The following is a 25,496-nucleotide window of genomic DNA, read 5'->3' as shown; positions in this document are numbered from 1 at the left end:
AAAGCCTGGTAGCTGTAGTAAGTTCAAATGCAAAGACTTTATAATAATCGTGAATAAGTCTTTGATCAATTCGCTTAAAGTTTTGTCATTTTTGGTTGAAATCTACGACGACCTTTTCTTTTCGTGACGTCAATAAAATGCATAACCTAAAAGCAAAACCCAATGCACAAGGCGTTGTATTATTTCATATTTCAACGGCTCGACTCGACACAAGGCAGAAGCCGCCACTGCAGCTGGCCTGACGTACAGCACGCACGGATGACGTAATGTGGAACACCCCTTTGGTGTCGCCGCGACCCTTTGAACCCACAATCCGTTCCTGCAGTCGGAGCGGTTGCCATGGTGACGGTGGGACGGGCGGGGGTGACGGGAGACGGCCACACCCACCGGAAGCCAGGTCCGCCAGGTCCGCAGAAATGAATTGGACCGAAACATGACTTTCACGTCGGAATTGTTTCCTTGATTTGTTTCCGAATGTGTCTTTGGCTGCTCCGCCAGCGGCCGCTTCTCCCGCCGCATTTCTAGCAGCGCTGGATCTCGACGCGAGTGATTGTGAACACGGCAGCGAGTGGGAGGAGGCGGTATCACAGACCCATTTTCCCAGGATCACTTTTCAAACATTCATTGTCGGCGAGAAGAAGGAAATCTAAACATGAAGGAATACCAGACTTCTGTATGAGAAATACCCGCCGTTTTCTTTATTTAGAGTAGCCGATACCATGTCCTGTCGGTGATGTGTCTGTGGGCTTGACAGTATTTGACAAGGCCTGGTTTCAGTCTGGAAATTTCTTGCTCAGGAAAGCAGTTCGGATTTTCTGACTACATAGCATTTTTGCTGCATCCCCCCAGCATAAAGAATGCGGACTGTATCAGCAATTTGTTTTTTTTAAATTATATTTTTAACATAATTGCATTTTTTTGTAAAGGCAATTGAAAGATTTTTTAAAATAAAATCTTTTATGGGATTGTTTTTATTTCTCTACAATCCGCGGCTGTAAGCGAAGATGTTGAATTTCAAGAGGCTGCTGCGGATATCCAACCGCTCCTTCCTGGCCTTCATTTTTTTCTTTTCCTTGTCTACGTCCTGTCTTTACTTCATATATGTGGCTCCTGGAATAGGTAAGAAACTATTAATATTGTATTAATAAACATAACGACTTGTGTTGAAACCTAAGCCAAACAGATTTGCAGAGGCTCCATACACATACATACATACATACATACATACATACATGCATACATGCATACATACATGTATGCATGTAGGTATGCACATATACCCGTGTACACCTTTACCGTTTTGCATTTACACAAACATGCATATTAATATGTTTAGCTGTCATTTGTTCATTCATTTGATTATCTCAAAATATGTGCATGAAGTCTTATGCAAAGGTAACAAAAAGGCCAAGAATAGCATTGTTATTACCTAACGTTTTTGTTTACTGTTGTAGTTGGTATAATTCAATGTTCTTGTTTATCAGTGCTGTCTTTATTATGTTAATTGTAAAATGTACTCAATTAACACTTTCTTGTTCTGTACCAGCTTACTATTGGCTATTTATTGGTTTTACATAGGAGCAATGTGTATTGCTTATTCCACCAGCGTTCATAATTACATATTGCATTGATTGACCAACATAACTACTCAATTTTTTAAGTTAATAAGATATCGGTACATCTCACAGCCTATATAACCTGCTGTACCCCCCCCCAAGCACTGCTGGTTTTAATGCTCTTTTATAGACTTCAGAATCAGCATTTCAAGAGAGGGAAGTTTAAGAATAAAATGCATGGTTTGTATGTGAGGGAGATAAACAAAATCCAAAATGATTTAACTCTCGTTTCCCCTAATATGTATTTGTATCAGGGGTTTGTGGTCTTCTGGCCACAGGGTTGCTCTGTGCATGTTTTCCTTATTAATTAGCTTTTAATTAGGCCTATTTACTTTAACCGAAACTTTGAATGGTACTTTTTTAATTGCACACACTTTTTAAGCACTTAAAATGGGGTATGGGGTATAAATTATTCAAACTTACCAAGTTTCTCTAAACTCACCTCTCTTATGTGCAGTTTCCATGATCATTTAAATGTATCTGTGCCTAACTAATGATGCTAATTAAAGTAGTGTTATACTCCTCCCAGCTAGCATTATATGACCATGCTCTTCCAAGGACCAGAACATCAAACTTTATGCATATGTATTTGTCTTGGCTATCCCTTAAGCATGTGACAAAAATTGCAAATTGAAAGCCAATTATATTTTAATCTGAAACAAATAAAGTGATGAAGCACACCATTGGGCATAATTTGTTATATCTGTACATTACTCCAATGCTACTTTTAAGGGAAATACAAGAAACAGATTTATTTGTGGCAGGATTAATTTGGAAGTGTTCAGAGGAATAAACATTTTGTCAAGTGAATCTGCTTGGGAATTTTTTTTAAAAAAAGGGTGCTTTGATTAGAAAACGCAATTTTCTGGAACAGAAGGGTTCTTGTCCCTGTGCAAACTCTCTGCATAGAACATGAAAAAGGAGTTGGCACTGCAGATCCTTGACATGAACGCAGAACAATATATGAACACCCCTAGAGGTTGCATTACAGAACATGCACATCATCTTACAGGGATTATATGCAACACCTGTATAAATAATATTAAATCTGGTCTAGGCAGAAAATCGTATCAATTCCATGCCATGGATTTCAGAGGCCTACATAAGTGATTCTGCTGAAACACTTGAGTCTGGCAACCTGAGTGATCTGTTGAAATTATTTTATCATAATAATAATAATAATTATTATTATTATTATTATTATTATTATTATATTATTGTTATTATTATTATTTCTTGGCAGATGCCCTTATCCAGGGCGACTTACAACATAAGTGCAAACAGAGTGCAAAAATACAGTGAAGTACAAGGCATCAATCATTACAAATTCAATTTAGCTAAAACAGCAATTCAAAATAATACATTTTACAAATTCCAATTTACACCAGTACAGTAAGTGACTTCCTACATCCTGGACGGTGAAAGCTAAGTGCTGTCAAGATGTAGATCATCATAATGAAGCCTTCTGAAAGGCTGTATCTTAGATTTATGTGGAAAAAACACTAGTGGGTCTCCATTCAACAATCCATGCCTGTATGTTTAGTGATACAATTTTAGTATTGGGATTACATGCTAATAATATATCTTTTAGGAATACTTTATATGAATGATGCCAAGTGCCCTAATAGCTATGGTTTTCTATCATGTAGCATTTGTTGTAGCACAAGTTGATGATGATGATGATAATAATAATAATAATAATAATAATATTTTAGCAGATACCCTTATCCATTGTGTCTTACAATTGTTACAATATATCACTATTTTATAACCACTGTTCTGCACTCCTGCAAGTTGAACCCAGGGTGATATTTCTGGTCAAGGTTATGACCTTTGCCAACTCACACCCCAAAGTGGTTAAATAAATAAATACATATAAACTGCCTGGCAGTTTGCCAGCAAAGTTTAGCAGTATTGTTGTCTGTTAGGTTCTTTGACCATTTAGCCCCTGGTAATCTTATTTTTCACCCCACATGAACTGATGTGCTTTTACAATATCCATTATAATATTGAGAAAGTGTTTGTGGCTGTGAGAAAAAAATGATATGCTTTTGGAGTACAGTATGTAGGCGTACTTGGATTCCTTTCCTTTTTTGTGTATGTGTATGCGTGTTGAGCCAAATGCTAATTTAGTCTGCTTCTATGTCTACTATGCTAATCGGATGTCTTTTCATCTACGTTATACCATAATATGTTTACTGTCAGTATTCATTATTTGAGCTCCAGATACCTTTTGTTGGCATGGTGACTTCATAGTTGGGAAGTGTGTGATGGCTTTTACACATTGAGATCTGTGTTTACTGTATCCAGGGATGCAGTATCAGTGACAGTGTGTAGCCATCCCTATTGCTCCTGATCTATGAGGTGTGTCTGCTGAGTCAGTCCTCTTTTGAAATGCAAATTACGTAGCACAGAATCTAATTACAGTATCTTCCAAAGTATCAGGGCAGTGTGTAAGGTGCATGTTTCCATTATAGTGTAACGTGGATACAAGTTAATCAGTGTCAGATCTTCAGAGATAGTTTGTGAAGATGGTTTGTTTACAAATCTAAGGTATATTGTGAAGCAATAAGAGAAAAAAATTATAATAAATATATTAAATATATTTACAATGTTTCATAGAATACAAATATAGTCATTCCAAGTTAACTTTCCATGGTCACTGTCTCAAATTGTGATGATTAGGCTATCCATTTGTATAATCCCAATTTGTGGAAGAGTTTTGTACTTAAGTCCCAGTTGCTTGTGTTAAAGACAGAGAAAAGAGGGGAAAATAGGCAGAGAGACAAATTGTATTGTTAGGTTATTTTACAAGCAGATTATTTGTGGAATTTGTTGTATGGCCTTGCATGGCTAATACAATTAAGGTAATTCATGATTTCAGTATCTTGATGTCAACAAAATCAGTGTTTCTCTGCCTATTGATAGCTGTCAGAGATTAATGAATGAATGAATTCATTAATTAGCAGCTGCCCTTCCCCAGGTGAGGTGAGCTTTTTAAAGCATTACTAAATATCAATCAATCAGTCAATTTTTATTTGTATAGCACCCTTCGCCGGGTAACCACACATTTATGTAGCAGAAAGTTCTTAGTCAGTGCTGCTGGCTGTGGTCTTCCATCTGGTGGAGGCCTCTCGCTGGCCCTCAGGGGTGCGGGGTTCGACCATCAACAGCTGTTGGGCGGCGATAGCTCGTCAGGCCTTGGGGTGTGGGTGACTCATTGGCCTTCCATAGTGGAGTGCTTCCACGGTGGGGGACAGGGCGCTTCATCGCACCCTCAAAGGGGGCTGTTGCTGGAAGACAAAAAGACAGTTGTGCTCAGATACTGGTCATGCAATGCAGGACATCTCCAAAAACAGTTTTGCATTGCATGTCCATGGCACACATGGTGACACTATGTGCTGGAAAAACAGACTAAACAGATGAGTCTTCAGCCTTGGTTAAAAGGCTAAGACAGATCTCTTGCATAGTCTGGAAGATCATTCCACAGTTTCGGTGCCCTATAACTAAATGCTCTACCACCTGCAGTTTTCTTGTGTATTTTAGGGACCACCAAGTAACCGGCTTCCTGGGATCTCAATGGCCGACCTGGAGTAAGGAGGTCGATAAGGAGATATTTTAAGTAGGGAGGCGCCAGTCCCTTTAGTGCTTTAAATGCTAACAGAGAACTTTAAAGTCTATCCTGTAGCGCACGGGCAGCCAGTGAAGAGAAACCAATGCTGGAGTGATGTGGTCATGTATTTTTGTTTTAAGTAGAATTCATGCAGCAGCATTTTGGACTAACTGAAGTGCAGAAATAGCTCTGTTTGTGGTGCCTGAACAGAATGGCATTACCGTAATCCAATCCAGATATAACAAATTCATGTATCAATTTCTCAGTGTCATGTAATGAGAGGAATTGTCACAGTCTAGCAATGTTTCTAAGCTGGAGGAAGGAGGATCTCGACACATTTTGAATGTGTGATTCAAAGGATAGGTTAAGGTCACAGATGACACCCAGGTTTCGTGCTCTCTCCTTAGGGGTGAAATTAAAGTTATCATTTGTACTTTACTTAAGAATATATTATTTGTGGCTACTTTTACTCCACTACATTTATAAACAAAATAATGTACTTTTTACTCCACTACATTTCCCACAGATGACTCTGTTACTGTTACTCACTTCTGGTACGTCATTAATATGAATATTAAACCGGCTATATGTTTCATTCTAAAATTCCATAGCACCATTCATATGTCAGTCACACACATTTTACCATTTGGGGAAAAATAAAATGTATTTTGATTGGCTTTCACACGGTAGAAAGACGGGGTCAATATGACCATTTAGGTTTGCTTTCAAATTAGTATGCCCACAATGAAAAAAAGTTTTACCGCGCAGCTGCATGAATAATAAATATATAAATTTAATAATGGGTATGCAAAATTAAAGGTTTAGCACTAGTGGAAAAACTGCGACTTGACGATGAATTTGAGAGTTATGGGAGAAACGGAAGGACATGGACAGCCGCTCAAGCACAGTGTACAGTATTGTTTGCTTTCCGCGATTGGAAATGCATGGGGAAGTGTTATTTTGGTAATTGGCAGCTGTTTTATGTTGCATAGATCGATGGATATTGTGCTTTTAGCTGTGTAGCGTTTTGAATTGTCCATGTTGTAAAGCGGTGCAGTGACCTGTATTCTTGTGGCAGGTATAGTCTCACGCATTGCCCCTGAAATCTTAAGCGTTTGCCCCAAACATTTTTGTGCTCACCCACAGTCTGTCACCGCATTTTTTTATGTGACAAATCTCATACATTGTCATTTTGAAAACAGTGTGTGTAATTGTACTATCGATTATTGTACATCCTGTGTTCTCATCGACCAAAAATAGTTCAGTCATTTCTGATTCCCCCTTCCGAGTTAATCCTGCCACTGGGCCTGGAAAGAGGTTAGCTACACAATCCCTAATTTGGTTCATGTCTCCGACCTTAACAGTTTCATAAAATGAGTCAGAGTTGCATCCTTCAACAGGCTCGTCCTGCTCACACATGAATATAAAGTGTGTTGGTGCTTCACACTGGACGAGCGGAAATGGTAGAACTGCCTGTATTTCAATATTACTTAATAAATATTTCCACACTGCTTAAAGGAAATTAGCATCGCTAAAATTTAAACTATCTACTTTCTAGATTTTTTTGCCACGACTGGAAAGAATCTGACCAATCAGAAGTGACGTAAACCCACGTGGAAAAATGCACAGTATACGCATGCGCCCCATAACAAACCGCGTGGACGACAAGGCACAGCAATGTCCATTAATGAATCATTGTATTTTAAACGACAAACAAATCCATTAAAAAGACAATGCTTGTGTGAGCTCTACTTTAATGACAGCTGTCCATACAATATACAGTATTAATAAACAATATGCATAATTAAATGTTATTTTTATTTTAAATATTAACTGTATGCATTTTATGATATAAATAGTACAGTAGTATATGAGAAAAGGTCCCGAATTCATGTCCATGGTGATGTTTACACTTTATATAAAACAAAAGAACATAAGAAAGTTTACAAACGAGAAGAGGCCATTCGCACCATCGTGCTCGTTTGGAGTCCATTAGTAGGACATCACATTTTATAATTATAATTATATATAATGAAAAATTGATGTTGTAGCCACGCTCTTACTTATTAGGTATTTATAGCCCAGATGAAGACACAGTAGTGGGCGAAACATTTGTAATACAAGATTCCTGTCTAAATACCTAATAAGTGAGAAAATCAAAAATCAAAATCAATTTTTAATGATATATTTTTGCCTTATTTGGCACCTCATGGGAGTGAAGACTTTGCAGTGCACGGATGCTTTTCAATTATATTCATATATATGTATATAGTAACATCCTGGGGAGTTTTGAGATTCAAACCCAGTCTCCTGCACCACAGTGCAATAGATTACATTATAACATCACTACAGGGGTACATATTTTATATTGTTTATTTTATGTTTTGTTTTATTATACAACTGTTTGGGATATATGTATGTGTATGTGTGTGTGAACTAGGGCTGTACCCGACTCTGGCTGTTCAATACAGAGATTCGACTATTCGATCCTTTTTTTTTCATAATAGACGATCTGGCAATCAGAAAATCCATTGGCATGAGTTTCAGTGATGATGTGATGAATTTGCTTATGTAACAGAGTCATGGGAACATTTTTTTGCATTTAAAAATCAATGGAAGACAGCTGCATATGATGCAAAATTTGAATTGCGGTCTATTTGAATTTCCGACAACGTCGGGCTCGTCGTGGGTAAATCAGTAAACTGTGGGACGATCTCAGATGATGATAATGGTTTGATGGCAAATTGTGCTTATTGATGAAGTCTGGGATGATGGTCCCAAATCACTGTTGCATTGTCCCTGTTGACAGACACGCAGCGATACTCCTATGTTTTGAAACTCGCCCTGGATAAGAGCGTCTGCTAACAAATACACAATAATAATAATAATAATACGTTGTCAGCACTGCTAGCGTGTGAGCGCAAAGCGCATGACTGTAACAGATCTTATTGTGTATTTGATCTCTTACTGTACAATATGTATGTTTTGTGTATTTCGCCCTGTGCTAAGAAAATGAATTTATTCATAAAGTATTAATCATGCGCAAACCAACCCGGTTCCAGATTAGGCACCTGCTCCTTGTGGGTGGAAAAGCGTATCTGTGAGCTTCAGCCTTCCCTTCATCCGGAGCGAGGGCCAGAGCAACTACTCTATCTTGTGCCAACATTTTACATTCAGTATTTGTTAGCAACACAAACTATCTGCGACATTAGTTACTTCAACACATGACTTCCGCGGATATTCCATATCACAGCCCTGAAACAGCGCTGCGCCTCCAGAGCGCCGAGGCTCAGCAGGCTGTCAGACGAGCCGCAGTGTCAGCGCATGTTGTCTGCAGATTCTTTTTGGTGCAAGTGCGCCAGCTTGCCCTGCTAGAATATAAAATATAGGCCTACATCTACAATTATTGTAATACTCCAATAACTTTTGATTTGACTGACAAAAAAAAAACCTGACTGCTCGACTTGAAGAATCTCAGTCGACTGAGGGGTCTCCAACTGATGATTCGACTCGTCGACTTTCAGGGGGCAGCCCTAGTGTGAACAATGAGTTTGCTAAGAAAGACTATTTTGAGTTATTATATAAATCCCCCAATGTTACCCTTTTGTTAATATTGAATACAAATTAAAGTAATTTCCAGATGTGTGCCTAAATAACATTTATTTTTGTCGGACCTGGTTTTCTTCAAGATAAAATTGACGAACCATAAAAATAAAATACCATGATAATTTATGGAAGATTAAATGTTGGATTTAAACATCAAATTAATCTCTTGCATGCCTCTTAATAAAGCTCTCAAACACATTCACTTTATTACTAAAATCACAATTTACTTTTACTTTTGGTACTTGTACTCTTGAAAGTAGCTACTTTTTTACTTTTACACAAGTACTGTTAGAGTTGGGGATTTATTACTTTTACTGGAGTAAGTTTTTGATAGAATATTTTTACTTTTACTCAACTATGACTTCCGACTACTTTTTACACCTCTGAAAATAGAATAAGATGTCTTGGCACAAAAGAGCTAAAACAAGTATGACACACAGTACTCATTAATTTATTGAAAGCTATTTTTTCTAAAGAAGCTATCAATGAATGATATAAGTGAGCAATTTATTTCAAACTTACTATTTTTATGATAAACAGGGACAGAGTTATGAAATTTAAACCTGAAACAATTGTGTACAGTGAACAAAGTGCTGTTCACATGGAAAACAGTTGGAGTATTGCAGTTTAGTTAATAAAGCCACCTTGGATAAAGGCTTCTAGAGCAATTATAATGCAGTACACTGTAACATTAATATTTCATGAGGTGAGATGGTAAATAAAAATAGAACACATACTTTTGTGTGACATCTTTGTGTTCATTTATTAATTACATGGTTCAGATGATAAACACATCCCAAATTCAAACATGTACGTTCAGTCAAACATGATGAATGTAGAAGCACATGAGAACAATGTCAGAACAATGGCAAACTCTGGCAGTGAAACAGTCTAATTATATGGTTACCTTTTCTACCAAGTGTATCAGTATTGCTGTGTTTTCTGTGTATAGATGGTTTTTGTCATAACCATTTATGAATTTAGTAATGGAAAAGCCATGGAAAAAAAGTATCAGATTTGTGTTGCAGCCCTCAAGACTGTTGTTGGTGAACCCATATGCGTCATGGGGATTACATCCACACCTGTTGTCAGTTGTTTTGTTGTATTTTAGGTTTTAATGTAGCCTACATAAAATATCATTTCATCTCCATATCAAAAAGTACTGCAGTCATTGAACTATTTGATCAGAACCTAAAATCATGTGTGATCTCGAATGATTATTTCTATCATATTCAGGCACTCTACTTTTTATTTTATTTTTTCTGTCAAGGTTAAAAAATCACTTAATCTTTCAGGTTGTGTTATAACAGACTATTTTAAGAGAAAATTAATCTTTAGGGGTCCTAGGCTTAATGTCTAGACCTAATGGTTGCCTCCTCTCCAGACAATGTAACACAAACAGGCAGCATGATGATCAGAAAGTTCTTGTAGTACTGCTGTTTGTAGGCTACCCTCTGGGGCAGTGTCTTGTCAGCCCTCTGGTGTCTATAGGGCTGTGAGCTTGCTAAGGTATTGAGGGGGTAACCCATGTAATGCTTTATAGGTCAATAACAGGACTTTAATATCAATTATTTATCATATTTAACCATTGAAGAGATGCTAGAACCTGAGAAATATGATTATATATGTCTGTTTTTTTTAAGATCCAGACGACAGCATTTTGGACTAGCTGAAGATCAGAGATGACGTACGTAGGACTACCCACAAGTATTGAATTACTTATATTGTAATTATATTACTTATAAGTCACCCTGGATAAGGGCGTCTGCCAAGAAATAAATATAATATTATTATTATTATTATTATTATTATTATTATTAATAATAAATTGAATTACAGTAATCCAGTCTAGACACGACAAAGCATTTCTGAAAACAAACAAAACGTGTTATTTTAGAGAGATTTTGGAGCTCAAAGAAGGAAGGAAGTTGGTTTCATTTTTAATGTGTACACATTGTAAGAGTTGTGCATCAAAGAGAACACCTAAGTTACATGCTCATGTTTTAGGACTGATGTTAAAACCATCAACATTTAGGCCAGACAACATTTCATTGCCAGTAAATATGGTTGGCCCTGAAATTCTTTGTCGTCCATTCTGTCTCCATAGCACTGAGAAGCTATTGATATCTATAGTATCATAAGGGTTCATGATTAAATACAGTTGTGTATCGTCCACATAACAAGTTGATATTGTGCTGACGCATGACACTATTAAAGTATATACAAGAAACATTTCAAAGCATTACAAAGTGCAGTAATACAACTAGTACAGAATACAATGAGCATACATTTTAGAGCAATGAGCTAACAAGTGCAGAAATAATCAAATTAAGGCCTAGGAGAAGTTACAGTGATAGAAGTGCTAGCTAACCCTTCAGTAAAAGGAAGTATAAAGAAGTTTAATAAGAGTGCTGAGCAGCCAAGAAGATGGAAGCTAGTGGAAGCATATACAGCGAGAAGAGCATTTGTCTGAGTACGGAGCCCTGTGGCACTCTGATATTTGTGTTGGATAGGATTGAAACCATTCTAGAAAAACGCTAGAGAGGATTAAGTTTTCAAGGCAGTCTGTCAGGATTTGATAAGAACATAAAGTTTATAAATGAGAGGAGGCCATTCGACCCATCATGCTCATTTGGTGTCCATTAATAACTAAGTGATCCAAGGATCCTATCCAGTCTATTTTTAAATGTTCCCAAACTTTCAGCTTCAACCACATCGCTGGGTAGTTTTTCAAGTTATGACAACTCTCTGTGTGAAGAAGTGTCTCCTGTTTTCTGTCTTGAATGCCTTGAAGCCCAATTTTCATTTGTGTATCATCTGCAAATTTGACAGAGTCCAGATGATTAATATAGATTAGAAAAAGCACAGGCCCTAGTACTGATCCCTGTGGAACTCCACTAACAACCTCACTCCAGTTAGAAGCAACTCCTCTAATCGACACCCTCTGTTTCCTATACATCAACCAGTTCATAATCCTTCGTACGCTCGTACACTTCCTTCAGTTTCTTCTTTAAGTTTATCTTCCATCCACATTGTAATCAATGCTTTAATTTCTGCATCGTCTCAGTTGTTACCTCCAAAGCTGGCATTTGTATTTGTACTGCAATTTCACAATGCATCACAATGCATTTTACACCTGAAAATTGCATACTGTTAAATTTCAGACTTCAATCATACTCATCAAAACAATAGCAAGTTTACCAGCTACACACACTTTTATTTTCATTGACCGAGTAGTTTGAACTGTTTACATTATAACTCATTAATTAGCCTGTACTTTTTTCATATACACCGATCAGCCATAACATTATGACCACTGACAGGTGAAGGGAATAACACAGATAATCTCATTATCATGGCACCTGTCAGTGGGTGGGATATATTAGGCAGCAAGTGAACATTTTGTCCTCAAAGTTGATGTGTTAGAAGCAGGAAAAATGGGCAAGCGTAAGGATCTGAGCGACTTTGACAAGGTCCAAATTGTGATGGGTAGACGACTGGGTCAGAGCATCTCCAAAATTGCAGCTCTTGTGGGGTATTCCCGGTCTGCAGTGGTCAGTACCTATCAAAAGTGGTCCAAGGAAGGAAAATCGGTGAACCGGTGACAGGGTCATGGGCGGCCAAGGCTCATTGATGCATGTGGGGAGCGAAGGCTGGCCCGTGTGGTCTGATCCAACAGACAAGCTACTGTAGCTCAAATTGCTGAAAAAGTTAATGCTGGTCCTGATAGAAAGGTGTCAGAACACACAGTGCATCACGATTTGTTGCATATGTGGCTGCGTAGCCGCAGACCAGTCAGGGTGCCCATGCTGACCCCTGTCCACTGCCGAAAGCGCCTACAATGGGCACGTGAGCATCAGAAATGGACCATGGAGCAATGGAAGAAGGGTGGCCTAGTCTGATGAATCACGAGTTCAAGGTGTTTTTGGCCTCCAAATTCCCCAGATCTCAATCCAATCGAGCATCTGTGGGAAGTGCTGGATAAGTCCAATCCATGGAACCCCCACCTCGCAACTTACAGGACTGTTAATGTCTTGGTGCCACATACCACAGCACACCTTCAGAGGTCTAGTGGAGTCCATGCCTCGACTGGTCAGGGCTGTTTTGGCGGCAAAAGGGGGACCTACACAATATTAGGCAGGTGGTCATAATGTTATGGCTGATCGGTGCATATAAAGATGTGAGCTAGTGAAATGTATCAGTACATTTAAGGCTATAGATCGATATAACATTCAAACAATATAGAGAAAATACTGTTTGTCTTGTCTTGTTTGGCTTTTTCGCTGCCTGTATTTACGTCAGCGTTGTCGAGAAGGTGTCTCATTTGAATCAGACTCTGAGGGCGTGGTTTGAGTTGCGTCACACACTGACGCTTTACACCCGGCCCAGGGTCCAGCATGTTCGTATTCACATTTAGGTCGCCTTTCGGCGGCCTGAAAAGATTTAGGCCGGGTCAAAAAGCTGTGCTAGTTTTCACCCGGCCCAGGGCCGCCTTAAAACAATGACCCCGTTCACATTTGATTTAAGGTGGCCCTGGGCCGGCCTAAATCTCAAATGTGAACGGGGTCTATAACACTGTAAAAGGGTAGGCAGTTTCAAGATGAAAAGATCCTTTATTTTGTTAATGGCACTCTTCCTTACTTGCAAGGTAACATCTCGTGCCCTTGTTCCACTGCAGTGGTTGTAATGAATGATTAACTGCTTGGAGAACTAGGGCTGGCTTTCAGTGCTGAATTCACTGCCAGTGGAAGATTCTGATTTCCCTGCGAAAGAGATACATTTCCCTATTTTGAGCTGTATTTAAAACCACTGTAGTGATGCTGCTCTTGCCTTTGAGAGAAAGTAAGTTGTTTTTGTTGTTCATTTTGTGTGTTGTTTTCTTCCATTCATATTAGTGTCTTGTGGAGTATGAAAACCAGCAGTAAACTCGAACAAGGTTCAGGGGTGTAAGGCAAGGCATACAATTTTTTTTTCTCCAGTGGGGTAGCCACAATCATATTGGCCATTATAAACTTTTTGATTTTAATTTGAATTATCTCAGGTTGGCTTCTAACTGGCATTGACCAGCAGCTTAAATTTGTCTGCAATTGAGACTAATTTATTTGATAAATGTAAAACAGTTAATTTTTACTGCAGTTTTATTTCGTATGACTATGACTACAAAATACATATGGCTGCAGGATTCTTGAGCCATTCTTGTTTTTAGCTGTTGGTTAACTGCCATGCACAACAATAACTAATAATCACATATGGTTTTAAATAAATAAGATGAAAATGGAAATGTTTATTTAATATCCTTCAGTTAAAGGCAATGTGCCTCAAAGTGTCCTGGTAATTACAGAGTGATGTGGACCTGCCATCATCAAGAACATAAGACAATAAAGTTTACAAACGAGAGGAGGCCATTTGACCCATCATGCTCGTTTGGTGCCCATTAATAACTGAGTGATCCAAGAATCCTATCCAGTCTATTTTTAAATGTTCCCAAATGTTCAGCTTCAGCCACATCGCTGGGGAGTTTGTTCCAGATTTTGACTACTCTCTGTGTGAAGAAGTGTCTCCTGTTTTCCATCTTGAATGCCTAGAAGCCCCATTTCCATTTGTGTCCCCGGGTCCGTGTGTCCCTGCTGGTCTGGAAAAGCTCCTCTGGTTTGATGTGGTTGATGCCTTTCATGATTTTGAAGACTTGAATCAAGTCCCCACATAGTTTCCTCTGTTCCAGGGTGAAAAGGTTCAGTTCCCTCAGTCTCTCAGTAGGACATTCCCTTCAAACCTGGAATAAGTCTGGTTGCTCTCCTCTGAACTGCTTTTAGAGCAGCATTAAGTTGCACATATTCATAGTGTCACTGCTGTGGGTGGCGAGGTACATTTTCTTTTAAGGGAGTGAAATTTGATCCCTTTTCTGTCCAATCTTTTCAAATCTATATAGTACCTGGACACACACACCTGCTGTTTGTTTACATAATGAGACAGTAGATCAATAACAGAAAATGAAATGACGACAGTGTTTGACATTTTAAATCTGAGTTTTGGTTCTGTGATTGCTTGGTATGGTATGCTGACAATGATCTAGTTGAATTTGCAAATACACTTGGATGTTTTCATGAACTCTATGGGAGTGGCACAGGACTGAGTGCAAGTTCAACTCCGGCAAGCAGCCCTGTTTTTCACTGAATGCATACATCGCTTGTTGTCAGCTTGTGCCCGTCTGCGTCATGAGGACAGGCAGCTCTCTGTCTGTTGTAAACACAGCGAACATTTGTTTTTATCTTTAGTCATACTCGTAATAAAGCAGCATTGTGTGCAGTGAAATCTGGAGAGTCTTTGCAGGTTGTATTTCACATTGTAGTCCTGGCTGTGCAAGATTGGAACACATCGACTTCAATATATTTGCATCATAGACTGCATATTGTCAGCTGAGGGTTGGTATGCAAATGCACATTACCTTTTTACCTGTTTCTGTGCTTTAGCAAATGTCAGAGGAATATTTATTAACAGATGAAACTTGAAATGGCAGTGCATGTTAGTTTTCTGCTTTCTGTTTCCTTGCATGGTAAAGTGTTGCAGATGGAATGTAAAGTCTTGGTCAGAATTAATGTAGCCTCGTGGTAATGTTTGTAGGCTATTTCTCTGCCAGCTTACTGAAAGAATAGGAGTAACTATTGTCATTCAAATATCTAGTTCTCTAAATTCCTACAGTTTTGTTAATGGAGAGCTTGGTCTGTGTACTTTTTTTGGTCTTCTCACAGCTGAATACTAATACAACTGATGATCAATCTCTTTTTCTTTAAAAGGCTATTAACCTTGCACTATATTTTACTATGTTTGTTTTGTCACGATTTATTGGTTAGATATGTAAAAGAGGGTACAAAACGGCACATTCTTTTAAACAAAATTAAATATTTATTAGGGTTTTAAAGTAGCATATATTAATTGATTATGCAGTAACAAGTGCTTAATTACTCTTTTTCAGCCAATACCTACTTCTTCATGGTTCAAGCCCAAGGTATTATGTTAAGGGACAATGTGAGAACAATAGGACACATGATTAGACTGTACACCAACAAAAACAGCACTCTCAATGGCACAGGTGGGTTCTAACATATATTCTTTCTTCATTCCCCAATCGTCCCCCCCCCTCCCCGTCCCCCTCTAACTTAATTAACACGGAAACCAGTTTGGTATTGAATTGAATTGAATGGAATTGGAATGGAATGGAATGGAATGAGGAAAAATACCTGAGAACAAATGTAATAAAATCAGTAAGCTCGGTTCCCATATAACTGTATACCCTACCACCCATGGACAATAATGATTGTGTGTCTACTTTATTATTATTGTGACACAGTGACAATTGGTGTTTTTTATATTTTGTCATTTTTTAGATTATCCGGATGGCAATAACTCCAGTGAATACATTGCTCAACCAACAACATATCTCCCAGAGAATTTCACTTATGCTCAGAATCTTCCTTGTCCTGAAAAATTACCTTCTATGAGTAAGTATTTCCAAACTTAGTGTTGCATAGCTTTGCATAACTGCTGATTTGTGCATTTTGTATCGATGAGTAGGATTATTTTCTGAGCATTATTTTGTGGAATCAGTACTGATAATATTTCCATTAAAGTAGTGTCTGTGTGGTATCTTTATTAACCATATAGACATCTTTTTAGATCTTTTAGAATACAGTCTATTAAATAACTTCAAAGAATGCCATATGTGTCTAGTAAAAATAGGTTTGGAACAAAATCGACAATGCACAAAATGAAAAACGTACTAAAATAATTCTGAGTTCTTATTTACATTTTAGTGATATGTGCACAATAAAATGTATATTGGCCGTACCTAGACAGTGCATTGAAAGAGAGTATTTAGGACATGATCTCAGCAGTCAATAAATAAAAAAAAACTACACAGTGTATCGTCTTAACCCTGCATTTTCATGAAGCTAAATTTTTTCAGCTTAGTTCAAAATCGTTTTGGTTTGGCTTAGAAAACTAAAGAGCAATGAATTATAGAATGAGCAGCATTATGGTGTACATGTTGGTGGTTATAGTGATATTGGATATATGTTTTCTAAAAACATTGTGAAAAAAATATTTTAGCATTTGAAGTATATTTCAAAGATTCTTCAGTAAAGTATTTATAATTACTTGAATGAGAAAATTGGTTGTTTAAAATGGGTCCCCGACTTCTCATTCTCTTTGAAGAGTTCCTATTTTATTAATAGTTTACTCTGGTCAAATTCCTTCTGTCAGGTTGAATATTTGTAGTGTGTGTAATTGCATTCTTACAAATTCTGTTAATGCTCCACTACAGTAGATATGTCATTACTGAGTTCTGTTGCACTGGCTGACAGTGGATATACACAGACAGCACCATTATTGTGTCTCTTATGTTTTCTTGGAAAAAGGAGACCTCTCGAGCAGTACTCTTGAGCCCTTCTATTACAAAGGGACTGTCTTTGTATTTAATGTTCTGAATTTACAGCCATGAACTGCACAGTGTTGCTGTTAATATATTTTGTTGTTTCATGTATACTGTGAAAATATATTCCAACTTGTAATTGTATATACACGTAATTTTTTTTACAGAGGGTCGTATTGATGTTAATATGACTGAAATCGCAATGGAAGAAATTTATTTGGGATTTTCAAAGTTCCTGGATATTCAGTTTGCAGGGCACTGGAAGCCAAAAGACTGCAAACCTCATTGGAAGGTTAGTTTGTACAGTATTACACATTTTAATGTTAGTATTACACTGTTCAGGGTAAACATACCTTAATTGGCTGTTTGTGTCCCTAGTTCAAATGATCTTAGATGTTTGGAGTGTCTGTAATTACAAACCAGGTGTCAGAATCAGGAGTTATGAGCTTCAGAGATTGTAATGAAACTGCAGATTACGATGTATTCACTCACTGTTCTATACAAAACCATTTCTGTAGATTGTTTATTATGTATGTAAACAATCTTATTTTTTGCAAAAGTCCAGATTGACAGATGTTTGACAGATTTACAGCAATGATATTGAATAGACTTAGATTTGACATGGGAATTTTAACTTCATAATTGTAATCCTAACTAATTTCCTTTTACAGGTGGCAATACTTATTCCCTTTCGAAACCGCCACGAACATCTCCCAATATTGTTTCGACATCTTATACCTATGCTTCAAAGACAGCGCTTGCAGTTCGCTTTCTATGTTATTGAGCAGGTAGTTCAACATTTTATTGTATTTTATTTTTTGTCATCCTGGTAAATTTAAGGTTTATTTTACAAAACTCAGTTTATCATTCTCTATAATGTGGGAGTACTGACATCTAGTGGTAATGGTGTTCATTTTCCAGTGAAAGGTAGAGGAATTAAATTTGAAGACTTTGAAATTATTTATTGAGCTAAAATCTCCTATGATGTGGGAAATATTACAAAATATGAAACTGAGACAACTTTAGAAAGACTGATATTTAAAGGGATATCTAAATCTTTTAAAATCTTAAATAAGTAGTCTTCCTGTTTTATGGTTTGCTTGATGATATTTGTATACAGTGATACTTGAAAATGACAAGTATTAGAACTTTGCATTTCTCTTCATTTTGAGAACTTTTGATCTTTCTCTAGACTGGCACCCAGCCCTTTAACCGTGCCATGCTGTTTAATGTGGGCTTCAAGGAGGCCTTGAAGGATCTGGATTGGGATTGCTTCATCTTCCATGATGTGGATCACATTCCAGAAAATGATCGAAACTACTATGGTTGTGGTCAAATGCCCCGTCACTTTGCTGCTAAACTTGACAAATATATGTATATGTAAGTTGTTTTTCTTCATTCCCCATCTGTTGAACGATTGATAACTTAATTTTTAAAGCCAATGAAGCTATTTTACCATTTGGTTTTTGACATGCCAGAATATTGCAGCAAAGCTTAGATCCCAAAGAGTTTTAAATCAGAATCCAGCCAATATGATGGAATTAAAGTATAGTTTTGTTTCTACTTATTTACTGCAGGCTACATTATGAATCTTATTCACATTAAAATGGGAATATGTTTTATTAAAAAGTTTCCTTTGTTCCTCTACAGAATTTCTACAGAATATTTGATTGGTGCTAAAATTTTGAATCTAGTTTATTATACTAAGTATATTTGTTTTGAATTAATCAATAAATAGTGTCTTTGCCATATTTACGGAGACCTGAATACAAATGCCATTTATGACAAGTAGACAAGTCTGCAGACTTCTGAAATAAGCCACAAAGCATCGTTTGATGCTGATACTCATATTTCCTTTTAATTTCAGTGCTTATTTACTTCCTTTGTTGTGATTCATTCTGCTTTGATTTTAATATTTAATATTTTGTTTGTGTTCTTTTTTGTTTGGACTGTGAAATGGCATTCATTCTTAATTCTGCTGTTAATATTATATTTTTATTGAATCTCACCTATTAAATGTAGAATAATGTTCTCATCCCCCCTCAGACAATGCATTCAACACCTACAATTGTTGTCTTGAACATATCATATTTTCCTTTTGCATATTAGACTTACATGCTTCTTTCTGCCTTCAGACTTTAGATGTAGTGTGGTTACTCTTATCATGTGTTCTCCCAGTTCTTTCTAGCATGCAATTCATGGCCCTGAGGACATGCATCACTTCAGGTTACACAGGATATAGCCAGGCATATTGTGGCTTTTGTAGCAGTGTGCTTATTGTTATTGATATTATTCAATAAAACTGGCATCTGCACTGTTTTAGTCAGTCATTCTATTGGATATCTAAATATTACAAATACTGCATTATTTCACACGGTAGTTTCTTAGTTTGAAGATATTTGTCTGTGAAAGACTATTAAAGGCAAGTTCAGAACAAAGATAAATTACACTTCAAAATAATGACATGCATATCAATTATGAAATTTGCTATTTCAGTTAGAAACCATTATGTGTCTTCTATACTTGCCTCATTATGACTGACCACAGCCCCATAATGCTGGACATATCCTGGGCAATAGTGCCCACTATAGTGTGTGTTTTGCCACAGCAAGTGTGGTTATATGTCAAGTGAGATCACTCTATAAAATAAATACTACATATGTCATTGTTTATAGTCTTGCTGTTTATTGTTAATTAAACTGACCAATATAGCAGTAATTTTGTTTTGTCTAAGACATTTTGAAAGCGGCATTGGTCTTTGTTGCCTAGTGCCTTCATAGATACAATATGGTAAAGTGCTGCTTTCTTTCTTTTTCAAAAATGCAGATCTTTATTTAAGGGCTATTGATCCCCTTGATACTAGGTATCAGGTTCCCCGTTTTCTTCCAATTTCCTAGGTTACTTTTGCAAAATATTATGTTGTAAATATGCTTGTATATCTGTCTCAGCCACTTCATTGTGAAATATCAGTTTGGCACTGACCTGCTTATATTTCAGATATTGATCGCCAGTATTGACTATCAAGCCATTAATATTCAGAAAACAGCTGTCAATTAGATTTTACTGCCCTGATCCACTGTAATAAAGATAATGTATGTACCTTCTCTGTGAAATTATAGATTGTATAATTAAACAAACCCTGTAAAAATGCAGATATTTTTCAAGTGATCAATCTTAATCTTACATTATTCTTTCCAAAGCAAGTGGTGGTTTTGTAGCACAGATATTAACTACTAATGCTTGACATAAAGGTCCATGACATAAACAGTTTCACTTTAGCAAAGGTTGACAGAGATTAATTTGCATAGTTATTCATAATTCACAGCTCCACTCCAGAATACAAAACATAGGGAATATTAAAACAAATGGGGGAACTTTTGTTTCAAGATGATCATAAGTGCTTTAAACTGTTCTTATAGGGTGCATTGTATGTTGTAAATTGATGTATTTAATGATGCACTCATTTAAATAATGTATTTGTTTTATTTCACCTAACTGTCAGAATGTCCCTTTAAGTCTTCCTTACAGCGAGTTCTTTGGTGGAGTAAGTGGCCTGACTGTGGAGCAGTTCCGGAAGATTAATGGATTTCCGAATGCCTTTTGGGGCTGGGGTGGAGAAGATGATGATCTTTGGAACAGGTAAATTCATTTCATGACCAAATTGAGGGGTTCTGGTTGATATCAAGTCAAAAATCACACACATTGGTACAACTTGTACAGAAAAAAGTATTTTAAAACCATTATAACGATGTCACCTTCAGTGCACGGCTTTTTTCATGTCACAGAGAGGTGTTAGGTGAATATATTTATGCAAACCTAAAAGTTACCATAGGAACATATATTTTATTAAATGTAGGAGAATTATAGGATGTTTTCCAGTTGTTTCTTTTATATTTTATATTTATGATCCAAACATTAACAGTGAGTCTTGACAGTGTTTCCTAACATTTAAAGATGTAATTTTATCATTTTAATGTTCCTTCTCACCTTTCAGAGTGCACTATGCAGGATTCAATGTGACAAGGCCAGAGGGAGAAATTGGAAAATACAAATCAATCCCACATCATCACAGAGGGGAAGTACAGTTTTTGGGGAGGTCAGTGTTGAGGTGTTAAATATGTAATACAAATCTATAAAAAATTAAACAACCTTCCTGTCCTTCATACACTGAAGATGCATGTAAGTCATGAGATAAGATAAAAATACTTTTTGAAACTATTGCACTGGATTCCTGCCATTATTCTATTTTGGACAGTTTTACATTGAGTTAGGTGGTGTCTGCTTATAATAAATATAGCCAGTTGTTTTTAGAAATTGGTGGTAATTGAAGTTTCATGGCATGGTTTATAGGGTGAAAGATACATATTGATGTGCCTTTGTATATATGTGTATGTGTGTGTATATACAGATAGGTATATAGAGAGATTTACATGCACGCACACACACACAATATATATATATATATATATAATGCAGAGGGCTCAAAGCTGGAAGAAACAGGGTCCAATTTTTCTTTACTACAGCTAATAATGCAAGAAAATAACCAGATATTTCTCTAATATGGAAAGCCATTGGGAAAAATAATGTATCGATGCCTAACAAGCATATAGTTACTGAAAAATAATACATACATTCTTTGAGGTACTGAAGCTTGCTGACAGAAGGGAAACGGTTGCCAGGGAAGGAGAGTTGCTGCTCTCTCCCGGAAATCAACCCAAGAAAGAACACAACAGCCAAACTTACTGAAAAGTTTAATATCAAAAGGCTGACAAAATACTTGCAGCCAGTTTAAACTAAATGGTTAATACTACATTTGTAGCATGGCTGAAAACTTGACTGTTTCAAATTAGTGGTGCACATATGAATTTTGTTTTTCACATGACTTCCACGATCCCAAGACTTTTGACAGACTCCAGACACAATGATGTATGTCATATATGTGGGTAAATCTATAATATTAAAACTGGAGTGTCTTTTTGGAATATCCCTGTAAATAGAGTAACTAGATCTAATGATTGAGATAGTAGAGCAGAATAGCAAGCAGTTGCAACAGCTTCAGCAATGAATTTAATTAATTTGCCAATTTTATTGCAAGTATATGTTACTCTGTTACATATCCCATTTGTATTTATTCTTTACTTGTTTTTTTCCATTCTAGAAAAACAGAAGTGAGATAGTCCAAGTGATAGTTGAATTTTAGGTTTATGTTAATAGCAAATCAGCGATAACCTTAAACTGAGGTTGCTTGCTTTAGACTGAATAAAATTTGCACAAGGGACACACCACACTGCCCTTTCTTTTCTTTATTGTATTAATACTGAAGTTTTGATAATTAGAATTCAGGTAATTAAAAACCTTTTGTAGTAGTTTATCACATTTTAATTCTGTCCCATTCATAATATGTGCCACCTTGTGACCTCTGATACAAAACACCTTAAATACAAACCGCTTGTATTACAAAGTTAGATCTCTACAGCTAAAGGTAATGTGCAGAAAAAAAAACTTGTAATCTGTGTACCCAGTAAAACAAGCATGAACAATGCATTTAATTTTTAAACATGTAGCAAGCATAACTTGTTTGATTAAAAATGTATGAAGTAGAGTTTGCAGAATGCAGTTTTGGCTCCTATTGTTCAGAAATTTCACTCCAGCCTCTGTTTTAATGCCATGTGGGTTTTCCTATTCAAGAGACTATACAAGTCTACATGGCATTAAAAATGAAGTTTGTCTAAACTATTTGCAGTATTTAAGTACATTTTATGCAAATGTTAATAATTTTAAACATTTATTATTATTTTTGGGTAGAACCCTGGTACCGAAGTATATTTTACAACCTCTGACCTCTAGTTTAAAGAACGTTGAATGGTGTGGGAGGGTTGTTTGTTCATTCCTCACTGAATACTGTTTAAAAGTTGTAATGTATCTATTAATTCACTGTCCGACACAACTGTCCAGATATTATGTCTGGCACAACATTCCTGTGGACCGCTGACTCAACAAAGCTGGACTTCACATTAATTCAAATGTGGTGAAACATTTGTGTGTGTGTGTGCATGTTTGCATATTTGTATAGTATCCACCTACACTAACAGGGGTTCAGTTGATAAAGGTTCTTCCAGTGTGGTCCCAGAGTGAGCCATATATTGGGTCTTTTTACCTCGAGTTTGGAGTATCATTTTAAAAATAGCCCTCTTTTTTTATTGTAGGATTTCAAGGAATTGTCTGACTATGGTATATCTTCCAATAAGAAATACACAGAACCACCTTCCTGAGATAACTACTGTAGACTTAATACTCTGCTGGTGTATTACTTTTCAGTTAAATGCATAATAATTTGTGTAAAATGTTAAAAAGCTTGACAGTGTACAAATATTTAAGTAATGTCAGTTAAATATTGTATATAACATGCATTTTGGAGCACTTGCTGCTTTTGTCATCATTGCATCTGTATTGCCCTGGTTATTAATGCAGGAAAGCTAAGAAAAAAAGTTGAGATAGTAAAGATTTCAAAGAACATTTAGATGCATTCTAATAAACATTAGTTAACAATAATTGTCACTTAAAGAAAAAAGAATATACATTGTTCTTGGTAATGATTAAAACCAGTTCTGATTATATATTGACATTACACTGAAATTTTAGGTCTGTTGTAATAGTCATCATTTCAATCAAAATATTGGGCAACATGTTTTGTTTTTCTTTAAATGTTTATTTGTTTGTGTATGTATTTTGCTTTAGTATTGAAGTTTAAGAGCACGGTTCTCTGCATTTCAGTGTGTTGTACAAGCATTATTGGATGAAATGGCTGATTTATATTTCGGTTTTATTTTACAGATACAAGTTGCTAAGATACTCCAAAGAACGGCAACACCTTGATGGGCTGAACAACTTGAATTATACCCCTGAAATAACTTTGAGCAACTTGTATAAGAATATAACCGTGAACCTTACTCCAGAACTAGCTCCTATTGGAGATTATTGAACTGTCATCCATTCTCAGTTTGTATGAACTCTTGAACCAAATGATGAAGATCCCAGACTGAAACCAATGTCAGCACAGTAATTGGAGCATGGTGTAACATTGCCAAGTTACTTTATTTTTAGTGAAGATTTTATGAAGGGATGTAGGGCCTGTATAATCGAACAATTGATTGTTTGTCATTGCATGTTAAGTGTCTGTGCTGGCTTTTGCTATTAAACTCATCACACTTTGAAGGAAGGAGTGCCAGCTTCAAAAATTAAGATGTTTACTGCACAGCCTTAATAAATTAGGCTTTGTGTCACATTTGTTATCATGAAAAGCCACTTCAGTAAACTTGTTAATCTTACATTAGAGCCAATAGAGATCTGTGTCCTACCGTATATATTGTTTCTACACATATCATTTTGATTTTATTATTTGAAATCAAAGCTTTTGTTTTTCTAAGAAAAAAAAAAAAGTGCAGGTGATTGTTTGTAAATGTGATGTAAATATACAATGTGTGTTGTATTTTTTTGGTTTTGTTTTGGTTTCAGTTCTTCACTTTAGTAGCACTCCTGTTCATAGGTCCCGCAGGCATTTTCCATTCCTCTGGCTGTATAGTGTATTGTAGAGACCATTTGCATGAATCGAGCATATGTAAATACAGGCCTTTTTAAAGTTTAACATATTAGAATTATTAAGCATATTACAATGTATCTTTTTTTGGCAGCTATGACTTTCAGATTACTAGGTAACCTCTATAAATTATGAGTGAGTGGCCTTCAGCAAGGGCAGGCATATTGCATTTATTGTGGGCAGAGGTTTTCACTTAAAACAAAAAACAAAACAAAAATCTTTAGGTTGACATCTTCTGCATGCCTTAATTTATTATTTTATTTGTTAAACACTTTTTTTTATCATTTCAGAAGTGTTCATTTTTTTATGTTTTGCTTTTTTGTTGCATATGATGATTTTGAGAACTTTTGAAGTGCACTGTGGAAAGAAAATACGTTTACAGTGAAGGCATGGTGGTTAGTCACAGAGTGCTATGGGGCAGATGTCTTGAGCATAATTGTGCCAGTGCTGCTATATGCCAGAATGTTCTGATACAATTATTTCCCAAGTTGGATTGTAAGTTATAGTTTATCTTGATACTGCGTTTCCATTTAAAGCTGTTCAGACTTTAAAATGAGCCGAAATGTGAGGACACTGAACTGATTGTCCTTGAATGGCATGAGGAATAAATCTGGGCCATGAGAACTTTATTATATA

The 25,496-nt window shown here is 36.4% G+C and overlaps 1 protein-coding gene across 1 annotated transcript in view; it reads left to right on the top strand.

Annotated features, from left to right (window-relative positions):
• Positions 1-367: 367 nt before the first annotated feature.
• The window catches only part of b4galt6 (UDP-Gal:betaGlcNAc beta 1,4- galactosyltransferase, polypeptide 6), a 26,760-nt gene continuing 1,631 nt past the window's right edge, over positions 368-25,496 (top strand). Inside the window, exons 1-9 of the mRNA XM_066719599.1 lie at positions 368-1,119; positions 15,809-15,925; positions 16,221-16,334; positions 17,431-17,555; positions 17,935-18,051; positions 18,456-18,643; positions 20,780-20,902; positions 21,258-21,359; positions 24,098-25,496. The exon at positions 24,098-25,496 is cut by the window's right edge and continues 1,631 nt beyond it. Of these exons, the coding sequence (XP_066575696.1) occupies positions 1,005-1,119; positions 15,809-15,925; positions 16,221-16,334; positions 17,431-17,555; positions 17,935-18,051; positions 18,456-18,643; positions 20,780-20,902; positions 21,258-21,359; positions 24,098-24,245 (1,149 nt within the window). The 5' untranslated portion in view covers positions 368-1,004 and the 3' untranslated portion in view covers positions 24,246-25,496. The remainder of the gene's footprint in view (positions 1,120-15,808; positions 15,926-16,220; positions 16,335-17,430; positions 17,556-17,934; positions 18,052-18,455; positions 18,644-20,779; positions 20,903-21,257; positions 21,360-24,097) is intronic.

Source organism: Amia ocellicauda, chromosome 2 (genome assembly GCF_036373705.1).
Source record: "Amia ocellicauda isolate fAmiCal2 chromosome 2, fAmiCal2.hap1, whole genome shotgun sequence".
Classification (NCBI taxonomy): domain Eukaryota; kingdom Metazoa; phylum Chordata; class Actinopteri; order Amiiformes; family Amiidae; genus Amia; species Amia ocellicauda.
This window is presented reverse-complemented; position numbering and strand designations above follow the sequence as displayed.